At 30.0% G+C, this 17,558-nt stretch overlaps 1 protein-coding gene across 4 annotated transcripts; it reads right to left on the minus strand.

Annotated features, from left to right (window-relative positions):
* Window positions 1–7,722: 7,722 nt before the first annotated feature.
* LOC105852125 (zinc finger BED domain-containing protein RICESLEEPER 1-like) lies at window positions 7,723–14,514 on the minus strand. 4 transcript variants are annotated; one of them, XR_003472949.2, is made up of 4 exons: window positions 14,335–14,514; window positions 11,070–13,135; window positions 10,831–10,920; window positions 7,723–7,967 (listed from the first exon to the last, which is right to left on the minus strand). XR_003472949.2 is itself a non-coding variant. In XM_012715748.3 (2 exons), exon 2 carries the CDS (start codon window positions 13,124–13,126, stop codon window positions 11,132–11,134), a length of 1,995 nt encoding a protein of 664 aa, XP_012571202.1. In that variant the 5' UTR covers window positions 13,127–13,135; window positions 14,335–14,514; the 3' UTR covers window positions 10,951–11,131. The 4 variants fall into 4 exon arrangements, 1 of the variants encoding a protein (XP_012571202.1); XR_001143895.3 differs by lacking the exon at window positions 10,831–10,920; XR_003472948.2 differs by lacking the exon at window positions 7,723–7,967 and having other exon boundaries at window positions 8,775–10,920.
* Window positions 14,515–17,558: the final 3,044 nt, after the last annotated feature.

Here is a 17,558-nt window from a genome sequence, read left to right on the forward strand (position 1 = left end):
CATAATCTTGTCAACAATTAAAATTAACTCAAATCTTAACAAGTAATTTAATGGTTTACTTACTCACTTAAGTAGGAATTTAGGATCCATAACACAATCAGGGTAAGCAATTAATAAACAGTTAATTAGTAATCTCGAAAATATGTATAATAATACAAAAGCATATAATCATTAACACAATTATATAACGGGTAAATCATCATAGTGAAAATAATTATTACACAAGAAAACACAATTGACACGACTGACATTTGTAACACAGAATCGACATTCGACCCAATCGGCATGATTGGACAGACCTGCTCTGATACCACTAATGTGACACCCTAAACTCCAAAATAATATATATAATAATTTATATAATATTCCTATAAAATTTGCCGCAGATAAATAAAATTTATTTCCCATAAAATAAAATGTTTTATTTTTAATTTAGGATATCACGTTTCTCAAAAATAAAATAAAACACTTTAAATTTAATTTTTTCATTAAAATAGTGCAATCTCGATAAGCTTGATTTAAGTATAATTACTTGGTTTAATTCTAAAAACTAACTAGTACTTCTAAGGTTTTCATACAAAATTTTGTTTCAAATTAAATAAGAAAATACAAATTACAACCCTTATTTCCAGTATCACTTATCAGAGCGGGGTTCCTCCCAAACTTGAACTTCAAGACTCATTAACCTGTAACAACTGCGATTTCTCAAACGCAGGGCCAAGCCAGTCAAACACAAACAAAGAAGGAGATGAGTTTTGAAATCATGTTAATAGTATAATATAAATAAGAAGAACACGCAATTGATCATAAATAAATTGTATCATTACACAAACATTCTTCAAGGAAAAACATAACATTCTTCAAGGCTTGAAAGCAGACCGCCACGATCAGGCTCATTCAGTTGTACTTCCCCAGAATCACTAGGCTCATTCAGTTGTGGAGATTAATTATGGTTGAAATATATATTAATTATGATTTAGTAATTAATATAAAATATTGTTGTTATATTTATTCATTTTATAACTTTGACTATTCTCTAATGATATATTATTATATTGTGAGTATTTTGAAAAATAAGTATAACTATAGTGATTAATTTGAATACGAGAGTTTGAGTTGTTAATAATATGTATTCTTTTAAAGGTCAATTTTTTTTAATTATTTAAATTACTCTAATTCATCAAGTATTAGTTTCAAAATATTAGTAACTAAATTGTGTTAAACAAAAAAGTGTAAAAAAAATAATTTTGGTAGTTGTGGGTTTTATTAAAAATAAATAAATAAAGCTTAAAATGTATTTCATGGGTCAAGCCCAAGTAAAACCTAATTAAAGAATAAAACAAAACGAAAATAGAGGAAGAACAAGGTATGCAGCGGCTGCTCCCAGGAATAATTGGAGGAAAAATAGAAGAAAATTGATAACGGCGATCGATAACTGTCTCAGAAAATTTTCTCCGTTTCTGTCGAAATTTCAGTATGTTATTTTATACATTTAGTTAGTCAATTAAACACATTTTCCCAGATTTTTAACCATACCAATTTCTCTCTAAAATACCCGACTTCTCCGTTTGTAGAATTCGTTATTTTGCACCGTTATCCTTCACCGTAAGTCCGATTTGAGTGAAACCAACGCCAAAACGACCGTGTGAAAAGTGGCTATATTATCAACTGAGTGGTTTTCTAATTTATGGTAATTTTCCTTGACCGAATTTCGAATTTAGTTTTTTAGAGTATCTTCTCATAATTTATTTTTAACGTTTACCCATAAACTGTCGAGTTAAATCGATTGAAGGACAAAGAGTCAATAAACAAAAGTTGTTTACTCGTGGAATCGTATTCGTGTGTGAAAGCGTCGAAACAAGGTAAGGGGTGAAAGAGCGTTTGAATTCATGAGTATAATATATTGTGAGATGAACGGGAAAACCGTATTTCTCAATGATTCATCTGGGGCTCGCTACGTACGGCAGTAGCCCTTTGAGCAAAAGTCAAATAACATCACATGGATTCCAATAAAGGTTTGAAATATATGCCTTTAAAATTTCATTTACATATTTGATTCCAATAAAGGTTTGAAATATATTCCAATAAAGGTTTGATTTCAAATACGGTATTTTCATTATTTGATTTTCATATATAAACTATGTATATATTTGATTCTAACATATTTATGTTCAATTTTTATATCCCACAGTACTTTGACAATTTCAGTCCAACATACTCTGAAAGAGATCTAATTGAAATAAAGGAAGATTGGTGTCAGTATGTGATTGAAATGAAAATTATTTGATTTGTTGGGAAGTGGCATGCTGCAAGGGATATTTATATGAATATATGGTAGTTATGTTCTATCTAGTTTTGATAGTTATATGTATATGAATAGGACACATTTGTAAAGTTGTGCATATGTAGTTATATGAATATGTATATAGTTCTGTGTTGTTGTCAATATGTGAATATGTATATGAATATGTTGTTAACTGATTGTGTAAATATGTAAAGTTATAAAGTTAAATTATAAAGTTATATAGTTCTGTTTTGTTGTGTACTGATTGTGAAATGATTGTGTGAACTGATTGTAAACTGATTCTGGATGAAAATGGTTTTGGAAAAAAAATTAAAAGACAACGCTTTCTAAAAAAATGTCATAAAAAACCAAAAAGCGCTTTTTAAAAATTTCATTTACAGCGTTTTTTAATAAAGCTAAAATAAGAATGCACCTTTTACAGTCTTTTTTCAAAAAAGTGTTGTAATATATGCATAATAATGCTATATTGAATGCACCTTTTACAGCGTTTTCTCAAAAAAGTGATGTAATAGTTACATAATAATGCTATATTGAATGCACCTTTTACAGCGCTTTTTCAAAAAAGCGTTGTAATAGGCGCATAATAATACATCTATTGTTTGCACCTTTTAGAGCGCTTTCTCAAAAAAGCGTTGTAATAGGTGCATAATAATGCTATATTGAATGCACTATTTACAGCGCTTTTTTTAAAAAGCGTTGTAATAGGTGCATAATAATGCATCTATTGTTTGCACCATTTACAGCGCGTTCTCAAAAAAACGCTTTCATAGGTGCATAATAATGTTATATTGAATGCACCATTTACAACGCTTTTTCTAAAAAGCACTGTAAAACGAGTATAACAAGCGCGCAATATATCAACATATTTTATAACGTTTTTTTTATTTTAAAAAGCGTTGTTGTATCTTTTTATAGTGCTAGATACTACAGCGCTTATTTTTTTGAAAAAGCGCTGTAAATGGCTTAAAAAAGCGCTGTAAAATGTATTTTTTAGCGTAGTGAGTACAAAGAAATGCAAAACAAGACAGTAGGTAAACGTGAATAATATTATGCCACACTTTCGTATCTGGATTCGTGACTAATACGTATAGCAATTTTTGTAACTTTAGGCGTAAGTCGTAATGATTTTAGTCCTATAATTATTATAACTCCAGTATTGAGACTGAATCCAACATGTTAAAAGGACAAAACGCAACATTCAAAACTTCAAATTTACTTTATTTCTCTCCTTTCACACTTTTTCTCTCTTCTCACTTTCTCCTCACAACCACGCCCTAAGTGTAACTTTTATGTCTTCTCAGCTTCTCCTCACAACCACACCCTCACTGTCACCTCTATGTCGAGGTTTGTGATGAAATAAATTACAATAAATTCCTATTGAAATATAAAATAACACGACCCAAGGATTTGAAGTGAAGATTGATTTAACAAAGGTTTTGTTAACAATGCGCCATTTTGCAGCATATGTTATAAATATTATATTATATACTATATAAATATTAAAAAAAATTATATCTATCTATTAAATACAAAAAAAAATGGGGTTAGCCATGTCCTCATAAAGATCTACCACTAATAGGTAGGTGTCAAATTTTTAAAAGAATGACAACATAATCCTTCCACTTTTGACGGAAAACATGGGAGGAGTGGGTGGAAATATGGAGGAGAGGATGGAGTTGACTGTGAACATTGCAGATTGGACACTATATGCAGAGGTTCAATGTTTTCAGTTGCAGGTGTGGTTATCTAGAGACAAAGATGCTCATATGGCTCTCACTTGAACAAGCCAAGCATCTCATCAAAACATAAATCATGGGTCTTGGCATTAAAAGAAGTTGTATTATAGAAGGGGAAAGGAAGTGAGACTGAAGTCAGAGGATAGTATTTAGTAATTATATTTTGTTCAAATATTAACATGTTATGTAATTTGGTACTTCAAATGATGATTGTACTCTATAAATTTGTAGTTTCAATTTATTTTGTTGATTGTACCTTGTATGATTACAACATGACTTATTATGTTTTGTTAAAATGTCTGAATTAAAAATCATATTCTAGATAATTCGTTTTGGTTCTAACATGAATAGAGGGTTGAACTTTACGAATGAATGCTAAATATAATGAATGAATGTTAAAATCTCTATTCTTATTGATTTTTATTGTTTGGTCAACTTTAAACTGTTTTGTGATTTATATTTTTAAATGGAAGTGGACTTTAAAAATGCTTGAGATGAGAAATTCATGATATTGTAGTCTAGGGATAGATGCAGGTCATGAAACGATTTGAATTAATTGCAGAAGCAATAGTTTAATAAGAGATTTCTTGTATTGTAAAGCTTAATTATAATCTTAAATTCACTAAGGAATTTGTGGTTACTTTGGAATTAATTGTTCAATCACTAAGGAATTATGGTAAGAATAACAAAGATAATTCGGTAATAGTTCAATAAATGAATTTAGTAATTAGGATCAAATTTTAAATCAATGTTGGATTCGAGGTAAAGCTCATTCTTGACATTTTTCGTATTATGAAAGCTCAATACTATTACTCTTGCTATTTTCAAAATTATTTATTCAATTGAGAAATATTTTGTTCAATTTTAATAATTAATTTTAATTCCATAGTATCTTGAGTTCAACACTTGGTTGTACCGTTTAGTTATTACTTGCAACGATTGAGTACACTTGCTGAAACGCTATCAGCGAATGTGTCAAAATTCTAGATTAGGACTTTAGCCCAAAAACTATTGAATTAGAATACTTCTTGTATCATTATTTTTTTATAAAAGGAAGATAATGATGTTGATGTACAAGTGTTTGTTGGTTTGGTTGAGTTAAAAATTTCATTATTTTAGAGATTAAAATTATATTTTACGCAGCAATTTCTTTAAATAAAATATCAAAAAAATCATATTAGAATTCAAAAATTTAGAAACAAAAAATGGATAACAAATAATACGATTCAAATTTTCAAATTTTCATAAATGCACTGCTTTCCAGAAAGCTTCAAAAGTTTAGATGAATTTGAAACTTCCGAAGCATATATACATCGAAAATTTCAAACCTTCGAAGAATTCCCGTTCGAAAATTTCAGAAGTTTCGAAACTTTCGAAACTTTTAATTTTTTTTAAAAATTACTTAAACTTCCAAAATTAGATATCAAATTTATTACCATTAATTTATTACTATAAATGTATTACTATAAATGAATTATTATTTATTACTATTAATTTATTACTATAAATTTATTATTATAAATTTATTATTATTTATTACTATTTATTACTAATAAAAAATTTACATTTCGAACCTTTCCCATCAATCAAAACTTTCGAAACTGACTTGTTTCGAAAACATGAAACTTTTGAAATTGTTGCATTTCGAATATTTGCAGATGTTCGAATATTGTGTTTCGAATATTTCAAATTCAACAAAAGTTTCGAAGGTTTTTATAAATTCTGGAAAAAAAATTTGTTTCGAAGATTTAGAATTCATCCAAACTCTCGAAAATTGTGTTTCGAATATTTCAAATTTATCCAAATTTTCGAAATCCTCTGAAAATTAAAGTTTTGAAACTTTAATGTTTAACCAAAGTTTCAAAAATATCAATAAATCTTACTTTTTAATTTTTCGAATGTTTAAAATTGTCGATTTATATGGTATACTTCGTAACTTTTGAGGGGGTGTGTGTGGAATGGAGTGGTAAATGGAGGAATGGAGTGGTAAATTGAGGAATGTATCGTGCACCCCCCTGTTTTACGTCCCACCTCCCCAATAATAAGGAAAAGACCATATTGTCCCTAGTTTCATCCATAAAAATCTCACAAAAAATTCACTTTTCTTTTTTCACCCATTACTTCGAAACTCTGAAATATTCGAACCTCTCACCTTACCAAAATTTCGAATCTTTAAAACCTCCGAAACCAAAAAGTAAGACAGTTTTCGAAAGTCTTCTTGGGGTTGAAAGTTTCGAAGCACATTTTGTCCAAAAAATATCAAACTTTCGTTAAACATGAAAGTTTCAAAACACAGCTTTTCGAAAGTTTCCTTGAGGTTGAAAGTTTTGAAGGACATTTTTTCCAAGAAATATCAAACTTTCGGAACTTTTGTTCAACATGAAAGTTTCGAAACATGAAACTTTCGAAAGTTTCGAGCAATGCGAAAGTTTCGAAATGAAACTTATTCGAACATTTTGAAAATTTCGAAACATAAGGTTTCGAATGTTTGGTATATATGGAAACATCAAGTTTCAGAAGTTTGAGAAACGAAAGTTCCGAAATGCATTTTTTTAATAATAAATAATAATAAATTTAGTAATAAATCAATACTAATAAATAGTAATAAATTAATACTAATAAATAGCAATAAATTTCATACTTAATTTCAAAAATAGTAATAAATTTAATTAATAATAATATTATAAATTTATTTTTTTAAATAAAATTTTAATTATAAATTAAAACTTTCGTAAATTTCAAATATTTTGAAATTTTCGAAATTAAATTATTTTGAAAATTTGAAAGTTTCGAAATGTGTTTCGAAAATTTAAAAGTTTCGTGCATTACGTTTCGGAAGTTTCAAATTCATCAAAACTTTCAAAAATTTTGATGTTTTCTGGAAAATTTCAAATTTAACAAAACTTTCAAAAATATTAAAAAAAATTATTATTTTGAAAGTTTGTAATTTTCGAAAGTAGGAATGAAAAATAGAGTGGCAATTTTTTTTATGATTTTATACAAAAGAAAAAAGGACAAAATGGTCTTTATGAAAAAATGGCGGATGGGAGGAAAAAGTAGGAGGTGCACGGTACAATTCCCATCTTTTTGACAGTTCACCTCCTTGTATACTGACATTATTCTGTTGAAATGATATGAACTATTTTCAGATATTCTTATACACCAAAGTTTGACTATAAAAATTCCTTGCATGGTTGAATTTCAAAATTTATCAACTTTTTTTGTCGCAGGTGTTTTGCAATATTTATCTATACTAAAATGCAGAAATGCAAAATAACACAATAGGTAAACGTGAATAATGCTATGTCATATTTTCGTATCTATTTCCTATAGCAATTTTCGTAACTTTAGGCGTAAGAAATCATAATGATTTTATCCCTATAATTATAATAACTCCTTAACCCCCAGTATTGAGACTAATTTCAACATGTCAAAAGGACTATAACACAACATTAAGAACCAAAAACAAATTTTCTATATTTTGAAGATGAAAACCGACTATAAATTTCATAGAGATTAAGTATATGTTCAGTTTTGCAGTGGAATCCACAAAATCACAATGACACGTCATGATTTTGTCAGTTCAAATAGCAAACCAAACATAAAATGAAAAACATGTATATAAAACTTGCACGGCAGTATTAAGATCAAAAAAAAAAAACTTGCTCAGCAGTCTCAACCTTATGCAATCACATTCTTTCTACCATTTTAAGACTTACATATAATCTTTAATAAGGTAGCCTCAAATCTTTACCAAGGTAGCCTCAAATGATTCAATGAACCAAAAATTTCATCCAGGCAAAGGCAGTAACATGTGGTTAATTTTTGGGGACAGGGGTACAATGAACTATTTTCTAAAAAACTATGCCAAAAATTGTCTATCGCTCTATTTGTTCGTCATCCAATTAGACGCCAAAATCGAATATCTGGGAGTCCACATATCAAACATTGAAGTTTTCAAGTTAGAGGTAACATAAGATTGATGATATTGCAAATGATTTCACACTTATAATATCTGAAGCTGAAAAGAATAGCATTACCAATATAACTATACCAACAGCTAGTTAGATAGTAAACACTCAACCAAGTCTCTGCACTTTATGCTATACATGATAATAGGCATTTTGTAGACATAGGTAAACGATTTTTTAATCTGTATGCAGAAACCATAAACTTCAAAAGATATAGGATGGAGGGAGTATTTCTTTTTTGTTGCTATTTATTACGAACAAAATCAGGCAAAAACGGTATGTGCAGTAGCAGAGATAGGCGGGATTTATTGAGAGGGCAACAATAAATGTATATATATTACGCCTTTTCAATTACATGTTGCAAATTATATTAGTGTAATTGTAATTTCAACTTTTTCAGCTTGATTGGTTTAGGTGATTTTGGTGCTGAGAGAGTTAGCGACAAAAGAATTAGCAACGAGAGAATCTAGGTAGTTAATCCCAGATATTGATGCATCGCGGCCAACCCCAAAATAGGTAAAGCAAGATAGAGCATTTCGGGATAGGCGGGATAACTGCTATTTTTTGGATAAATTACATGAATAATACTATATTAACCTATACTTAATGCAAAATTAACAAATGACTCAAACTCTGAAACATTCATAATTAGTAATAAAAATCTACATGTAAGTAGAATAAGCTCTTAGTCAAAACATGCATTGAAATACCAACAAAAGTCAAGTAAATAAAAATGATGCATATTGAAGTCTTTTAACACAGTAATAAAATAACAATATTAAAACTCAAATGCATGTTCTAGCATAGTAATCAAAGATAAGCATCATCTTCATTAACATATTATTCTTCCTCTTCTTCCTAGGTGAAAGTAGAAACAACAAAACAGATAAGAAATAAATAATAACAGGATCTCATTGGGATTAACTACGTCGGGACAATGGGATCTTGCCCGAATCTTGTTTCATATTGTCGCAGACCATGCCGTCGCAATCAGGCACTACACCGCACCGGGACAGCAGGATTTTGCTGTGAAACGATGGGATTAACTGCCTCCTATCTTTCTCTTATATCAACCAACACCTCAAATTTACTTTATTTCTCTCTTTTCACACGCTTTCTCTCTTCTCACTTTCTCCTCACAACCACACCCTCACTGTAACCTCTATGTTGGGGTTTGTGATGAAATAAATTACAATAAATTCCTATTGAAATATAAAAAAACGCACCCAAGGATTTGAACCGAAGATTGATTTAACAAAGGTTCTGTTAACACCGCACCATTTTGCAGCATATGTTATAAATATTATAATATGTATTTCTATCTATTAAATACAAAAAAAAATGGGGCTAGCCATGTCCTCATAAAGATCTACCACTAGGCTATGTTGTCAGTCATGAATAGCGGCACGGAGCGTCCAACCCCGAAAATGGGATAGTGGAATCGCGGATAGCGGGATGATCGCTATGTGCAACTAAAAAACAGTATATAAACTAAACATTAAATACAAACAGTAGACAAAAGTACTAAAAAATAGCAAAAATAAAATACACAAATAAAGGGGTAATCATAGTACTTCATATTTCATAACCAAAATGTAACATCAAAATCAATAACTAATAGTCAGAAAAACAGAATAAGAGCTGAAGAAGAACAAGAACAAGAAACGAGAAGAACAAAAACAGAGGAAGAATAACAAGAAGAAGAAAGGTCACAGCAGTTAACTAGAGGAGCAAAAGAAGAAAGATCAAGAAATAATAAAATAATAGGGGTTTGGGTGCGAAAAGACTCAAATACCCTTAATGAAATTAAAAAAATTCAACAAAACCTATAAAAACATAGTCGCAAGTCATGGATTAGGGTCGGGGCGCAACGCATGAGAGCGTTGGGGGCGCTATTCGCGGACGCGTTCGCCACAATCGATGATGACGGTTTCATGGCCAAGCGCACAGCGGGGACGACGTCTAGCGCACCACGTTTCTACTATTGTGTGCTATAGCGCCGCAATTGACAACAGAGCCACTAGGTACGTGTCAAATTTTTAAAAGAATGACAACATAATCCTTCCACTTTTGACGGAAAACATGGGAGGAGTGGGTGGAAATAAATGGACAAAAATGTTTGTATGTTTTCGTTACTCGTTATCTATTAAGCATTTTCCATATTTCTTTTATGTTGGCACCATGTTCACTTGAGTCTTCCATCCTGTATCTTTCGCAAACATGGTGTCACAAAAGCAGGGATTCCTGAGAAGGGTGGTTTACAAATAAAAGTGACACCACAGAAATAATGAGTAAAAAAACCGACCAAGATTTGTTGTCTACGAGTTCGGAAGATAGGAAGCCAGAGAGGGAAAGAAGGAATTTAAGGGTTTCATGAATGTACTTGGCAAAATGGATGGTGAATTAAAAGGAGATGGGCACCTTATGGAGGAGAGGATGGAGTTGACTGAACATTGCAGATTGGAAACTCTATGCAGAGGTTCAAGGCTTTCAGTTGCAGGTGTGGTGATTTGGAGACAACGATGCTCACATGGCTCTCACTCGAACAAGTCAATCATCTCATCATAACATAAATCATGGGTCTTGGCAATAATGAAGTGGTAAACATGTCATCACTTAATATATGTTGTTTAACAGGAATGCAAGTAAGGGACATAAAACTAAATTTGATATATACTTGAAGGAACCAACACATCATCACTTAAGATATATTTTTTGGTCCTTACTTTCTAAAGGGACATAAAACTAAGAAAAAAGCAAAATTTGATATACTTGGAGGGACCAAAAAGATAATTAAGCTAATGGAAAATTTGTGTACCTGAGATGTAAAATCTCCATTTTATGCCGAAAAATATTTACCACACTTCTATTGCCCCACATGATAAGATACTCAGTTTTCAACAAGCCACTAGTTACCAAAAATATTAATAACAAAAAATGCAATAAAAGATATCATATATGAATTTGCTAAGTTTCATGAGGTATTGAGCTAAATAGAACCAGCAGACAAAAGGTCAAGAAAACTGAAATGTGAAGTTAGAAGAAGATCCAACTTACAAAGGCGATATTTCTAAGGGGGGAATTGGCATGTACAGTTAGAATGCAAGGGAAAAGCAACTCTAGTTTTCCAGTTCACTCCGTATCCAATCCTGCGAACACACCAAAGCTTGGACAGTAGCTGGATTAAGTGAGCTCCAATCACGATCAAGAACTCTTCCACTGTAATTAAATGCCAACTCTGGTGCAACCTTTGACATTGGAATTCCTAAAACATTTCGGGCCATCATGGATAAGACAGGATACCTAGGAGTGTGAACTCTCCACCAATTCAATATGTTGAAATCAACGTTTCGCGGAAAAAGAGGTTCTTCTAAGTACTTTTCGAGATCTGATTTTGCACCTTCACCTTGAGAAGTTTCATGGAGGAACTTGTCAAACCCCATCAATCTGTCCCTTGAATCCTTTCCAGACCATGGCAAACAAAGTGTACCACTACCATTGCCGACTTGCCAGGCCAAACCTTGGTCATGAGAAGCTAATGGGGAGCCTATAGAATGTTCGTTGTAAAGAGCCTTTACACCCTCAAATACCTCTTCAATGCGACTTGCAGACGTGCTACCGTAGATTTGTGGATAGTAATAGTCGACCAACTTCATCTTGAATCTAGGGTCTAACATGGCAGCAACTGCCAACCCTAAGCTACATTTATCCCAATACTCGTCAAACTTGCTTCTCAACTTTAACACCAAAGAACTGATACAAGCATCTGAATTCTTGCACCATTCAATCAAATGCAACTTAACATCACAGAGCTCGGGGAAGTATATATTAGCAGTTGGATACTTGTTCCTTGTGAAAATATTTATAACCTCAACAAAAAGCTTTAAGTAGCTGGTAACTGCATTGAGTCTCTCCCACTCTACTTCAGATAAACAGATGTTATAGGCGGGATCATTTTCTTGCAAAAGAATTAAAACATCCTTGAATTCTAAAGCAGCTTCAAGCATTGCATATGTCGAATTCCATTGCAGAGGATTGTCTAGAAATAAGCACTTTTGAGTCATGATCCCAACTTCTTTAGCCATTTCATTGAACTTTGCCAGTACAGTTTGTGAACTTTTAATATATCGAGTAGTTTCACGAATCTTATATACTATTTCACTAATAGCTCCCAAAGCAAGCTGAGACATGACATTAAGAACATTGGCAACACAGCGTATATCAAATAATTGACCATTACAATAAAGAAATCTGTTTTGCATAAGTCTCTCACCAATTCTAGTAGCAATGTTATCACACGTAGAACAGCTGTCCAAAATCATGGAGAACAATTTACGGTCAATATCCCAATCCATCAGACAAGACATGACTGCTTCTGAAAGCATGTCTTCAGTATGAGAAGGATCAATCCTTATAAAATTTAATATCCTCCTTCTTAGCTGCCACGATTCATCTATGTGATTTGATGTCAAACACAAGTACTCAGCATCACCCGTTGCAGTCCACACATCAGCACTGATACTGATTTTTCCAGGCAATTTATCCAACATCTCGTTCATCTTTTTCCTCTCTTTCTCATAAATCTCAATACAATCAGCCTCAACCCGATTCATTGTTACAAGCTCAAACAAGGGCTGTAGATTTTTTACGAAGGCTCTGAAACCAACATGTTCAACCATAGCCAAGGGATATCCATGTAGAATAATCATGCGGGCAAGATCGAATCGACTGCGTCTTTGATCGAAGATACTAGTTCCAGTGTTGACAGATTCATCTTTCAACTGCGTCTGCTCAAATTTGATATTCACAAGGCTAAGGGTTTCATCTTTGCTTGGATCTTGATCCAAACTGAAATTTGCAATTGCAAGAGTCCCTTCCTTTCTCTTTTCTCTTGCTGTAATATATTGTGCTATACCATGGTTAGACCTTCTCTGACACCTGATTAAATGGTTCCTTAGATGTGATGTTCCACTCGTACTTGATCCACTCAATTTCTTATTACAATGCCTGCAAACAGCCACACACGTGTCGCCTTTTTTAATCCTATCAAAATCATTCCATACAACAGATTTCAACCTACTAGATTTGACAATCACAGCGTCGGACATGTCCATCGCATGAACCTGGAACAAAAGCATACTCATTAGTTTCACAATTAATGCACTATAGAGGGACAAAACAAAAATACAACAGGATAGCATTTTCTTACTGTCTACTATATGTCTATGCACATGTGTGTTTAAATGCTGAGACTGCAAGGAGTTTTCAAATCTTAATATTCAAAAAAAGCAGAAAAAAATAATGTCTCCATAAATTAAAAGATAAAAAGGGCATTGCCTACTAAGGTGACTTATTTAAGAGTGGATAATGCAAAACATAGTTCACACATCAGCTTCTACAAGAGATTGACCACATTACCAAACCTTGTCCAACATTCAATACTATACACTTCATTATACAATAATAATAGTTTATTGATTGGTGTTTCAACCAGACCATGCTTAAAAATTAATTTCTTTGATGCAGGAGGTCCAGGGTTCGGTCCCTGGCACTAACAACTTCCCCCTCCCCTAACTAATTACTAATCGCTAACATTTGTTTATCAAAAAAAAAAAAAACTTTGATGTTAGAGCTTTTAATAGTTTTTTATTGTTTATAAGTACACAATAACTATAGTAATATGAATGGCATATTAAGATAAAAAAACATGGCATATAACTAACAATAAGTTTATAGTCATTGGCACATTGCAAAGGAACACAAAAAAAGTGGTTCATAAATAATATTTAACCTTTACATAAATCATCTATGTTCAAAAACAAACTACAGATGAATTTCTCTGTTACCAAAGTTTAAAAACAAAATCTATCAGGAAACACTAATCAGTGGTTAAATACTTAATATAAAAAAATGTTTTAAATATACATATACTGAAAATTGAAAAATAGATATATTCATTACAAAAAATTAAAACTTCAAAAAAGAAAATTACAACATCTTTATTATTCAGTAATTTTATGCATTAATTCATCACAAAACTCCCAACTTTTTCCTCCACCCACTGTCTCATTCATGTAATAAAAATCAAACACAAAACAACACTATTCAAAAGAAACAAAACAAAGAAAGCCCAAAAAAATTGTAAAAAAAAAAGTATGATTTTAAAACAGGTTAGGAAAATCCAAGATGAAATTGGGAATGCAGAAACATAGAATTATGATTTACATATTCAAATTATATATGAAATTTCGTTTCTTACCGGAAAAAACGTAAATTACAAACGATTTCGGAAACGGAAAGAAAAGGAAAGAAACATCTGTACCGTGTACGATGGCTTGGTTGGACGACGAGGGTAGAAAAAAGAACAAGATGGCTTGGTTTGGACGACGAGGGTAGGAAAAAGAATAATAAGTTCTGAAGAAGAAAACCCTAACCGGATGAAAAAGAAGAAGAAAGAAGAACAAAATCAAACAGCAATTTCAGACATAGTAGCTCCTATTCTTCTTCTATGGTTAAATGTTAAAACGCACCGTTTTAATTAGGTCCTCCAAGTATAATTTCTATATTCACTATTTTATTTATTATTTTTACACTGACTACTTTTTTATTACAATAATAATAAATAAAAAATTATGTATTTACATAATATATTATTCTTATAGTATTTCCAAGCTTGAAGTATATTATACTAGTGTGTAACTCGTGCGTCGCACGGAAATAATCTTTATAAATAAATTGTTATATTAATGTATATATATTTTATAAATTTTATTGATATTGACATTAAATATATAAATTGACTTAGAAATAAAAAATTTATAATAAAAAAATAAAATAAAAAATCTAATCGTAAACTAAATTAAAAAATTATTTTTTACATTGTCAATTTGACTGATCAGAAACATGCCTTAATAATCTTTTTTTTCTTTTCAAAAATTTATTATAAAATAATACTTTTAATTTTAAACAAATAAAAACAATGATTATTGAAAAATTAAATAATTAGATTAGATGAAATAAGAATTTTTAAAATAATGTACATTGACATATATAAATTAAGTAAATTAGTAAATGTAAAGATGAGTAAGTAACTCAACAATTAATTTTTAATTTTATTATTCAACATAGTACGTTACTTATATGAAATACATGACATTTGAGAATTCATATAAATTTTGATTATCTTTTATGTTTGAATTTGCATGTTAGTTCTCATGAATCTTTCATGAATCCTTTAAATTTGTATGATATTTAATAATAAATTTAGAAGATAAAATGTACAGTATTTTAGTAAAATTAAAATGTAACCATCGAAAAAAATAGTATTTAAAAAATTATTCCAGTTTTACAGAATTGTCGAATTGTATTACATGTTTTTTTTTTAATTTCTATAAATTATTATTTTTCTCATTAATATTATAATATTATTGTTTTTCTAATTAATATTCTAATATTCTGTGTAGCATTATTTATCATAGAATTATTAGAATTGGCAACAATTATATAGCAGAGAATTTAATAAGACAAATCTTACACGTAAATGTTTGAAGGATAGAGATATACATATACATATAATTTTTTAGACAAAATTTAGAAACATATAAAAAATAAACATCGTATTGTATTGTGTAGCGCAATGGCTCGGCTTGGACGATGAAAGTACGGTGGAGAAAGAATAATAGGTTCCGAACAAAAACTAGTTATATGAAGGAAAAGAAAGAAAAAGAAAATCAAATAGCAATTTCGACACAGTAGCTCTTATTCTTGTTTAAATGTTAAATGTTAAAACGCACCCTTAGGTACTCTAGATATAACTTCTATCTTGTTTAATAAAACAATGTGTATATTCTTTATCTTATATTATTATTATTTACTCTAGGTATAACTTCTATCTTGTTTAATAAAACAATGTGTATATTCTTTATCTTATATTATTATTATTTGATTGACTACTTTATTTATTATTTTTATAGAATTTGACTGATTACTTTTTTTATTACAATAATAATAAATAAAAAGTTATGTATTTACATTATATATTACTCTTATAGTATTTTCAAGTTTGAAGTATATTATATGAGTGATTTTGGTCTAAGAATTATATATATATGCATGGAAAACTATCGTTTTTGAAAGTTCTTTTATCGATGAGATCGTAAAATCTTAGAATGTTATCCTTCTTTGCTTTGGCGATGTTGCTTTTCGTAATAGAGTTTAGTGTTTTTGCTTTGTATATTTTTTCTTTTTGATAAAAAAAAATATTGATTTGTATATTTTTTCTTTTTGATAAAAAAAAAACATTGATTTGTTTGCTCGCCATACTTACCACTGTTTGAATTAAAGGAATGAATAAATTATGACTTTTAGTAGTTTTGATCACAACTCACATTTTACAAATTAATGATTTATCTTTTGTTATTTTACAAACTATTTGAGTGCGGGGATATAGATCATAAGTAAAAACTATTTAAATAATTTAATTAAAACAAAGCATCTTTTAACCACAACAAAAGAAAAAGAAAATAGTACTGTACATCTCTAAGTGAAGAACAAGGCATTTTTTTTATAAGAGTCAGTATCAGTAAACATTGTGTTCTAGCAAATAAACTATCATCGATCTAAAATTGGGAAGGAGATATGCATATACTTCTCAAGAAGGAGTATATTTGTTTCTTGTAAAAAATTGCATTTTATGATGATAATTATTTAGAAAAATATGTCACCTAATCAAAAAATGAGAGTTTTTAAATTCAAGAAATGAAATAATATATCAACATTCGTAAATAAAAAAATAGCATATTGATTGTCAAAATCAAGAAACTTCTTATGATCAAACATTAAAAAAGCATATGAATTTTAACAGAGAAAATTATGATCTGACATTTATTTGAGAAGATTATCAACCAAAATTAATTTGGAGAATTTTGTATTAAATACAAATCACAAGCAAATAATCGGTAGGAGAAATCTTCCTCACTACAACAAAAAAAGAAAAAAAGGTCTTTAATGAAATATTTATCATATAAAAGAATTTAAAATTTCAAATAATATTGTTTGGAATCGTACAATTATAATATGTCCTTATGCAAACACAATTTTCACCTCTCATAAAAAACCAGCTCCAAAAGTTTATTATAAGGATAAGTCTGTCTTTGAATGTCAATTGTAATATGTTAAAGAATGGCTATATATTTCAATTAGAAAATAAAAGTTCAACAAGAATCATCGATCAAAGATTTATGTGCAATCTATTTCAAAGTTTTATTAAAGATTTTACTATGTTACTCTTTCACTTAAAGAAAGTTATCTTATTATTTTAAAGCTTTAAAAGTTTGTGTCTCTTGCGTTGAGAACTCCAAATTTGCAAAAACATTATCTTTTCATATGTAAATGGTTGTATTTCTTAGAAAAGACATTTTCTTAAAGGAACCCAAGTCTATGTAACTTTTAAGATGTGTTTAAACTCATTAGTTGGATATACCCACAAATATGGTAATCAATTTACAGTGGAAAAAGTGTTACGATATAGAATAGATTAGACATAAC

Source organism: Cicer arietinum, chromosome 5, assembly GCF_000331145.2.
Source record: "Cicer arietinum cultivar CDC Frontier isolate Library 1 chromosome 5, Cicar.CDCFrontier_v2.0, whole genome shotgun sequence".
Taxonomy (NCBI): domain Eukaryota; kingdom Viridiplantae; phylum Streptophyta; class Magnoliopsida; order Fabales; family Fabaceae; genus Cicer; species Cicer arietinum.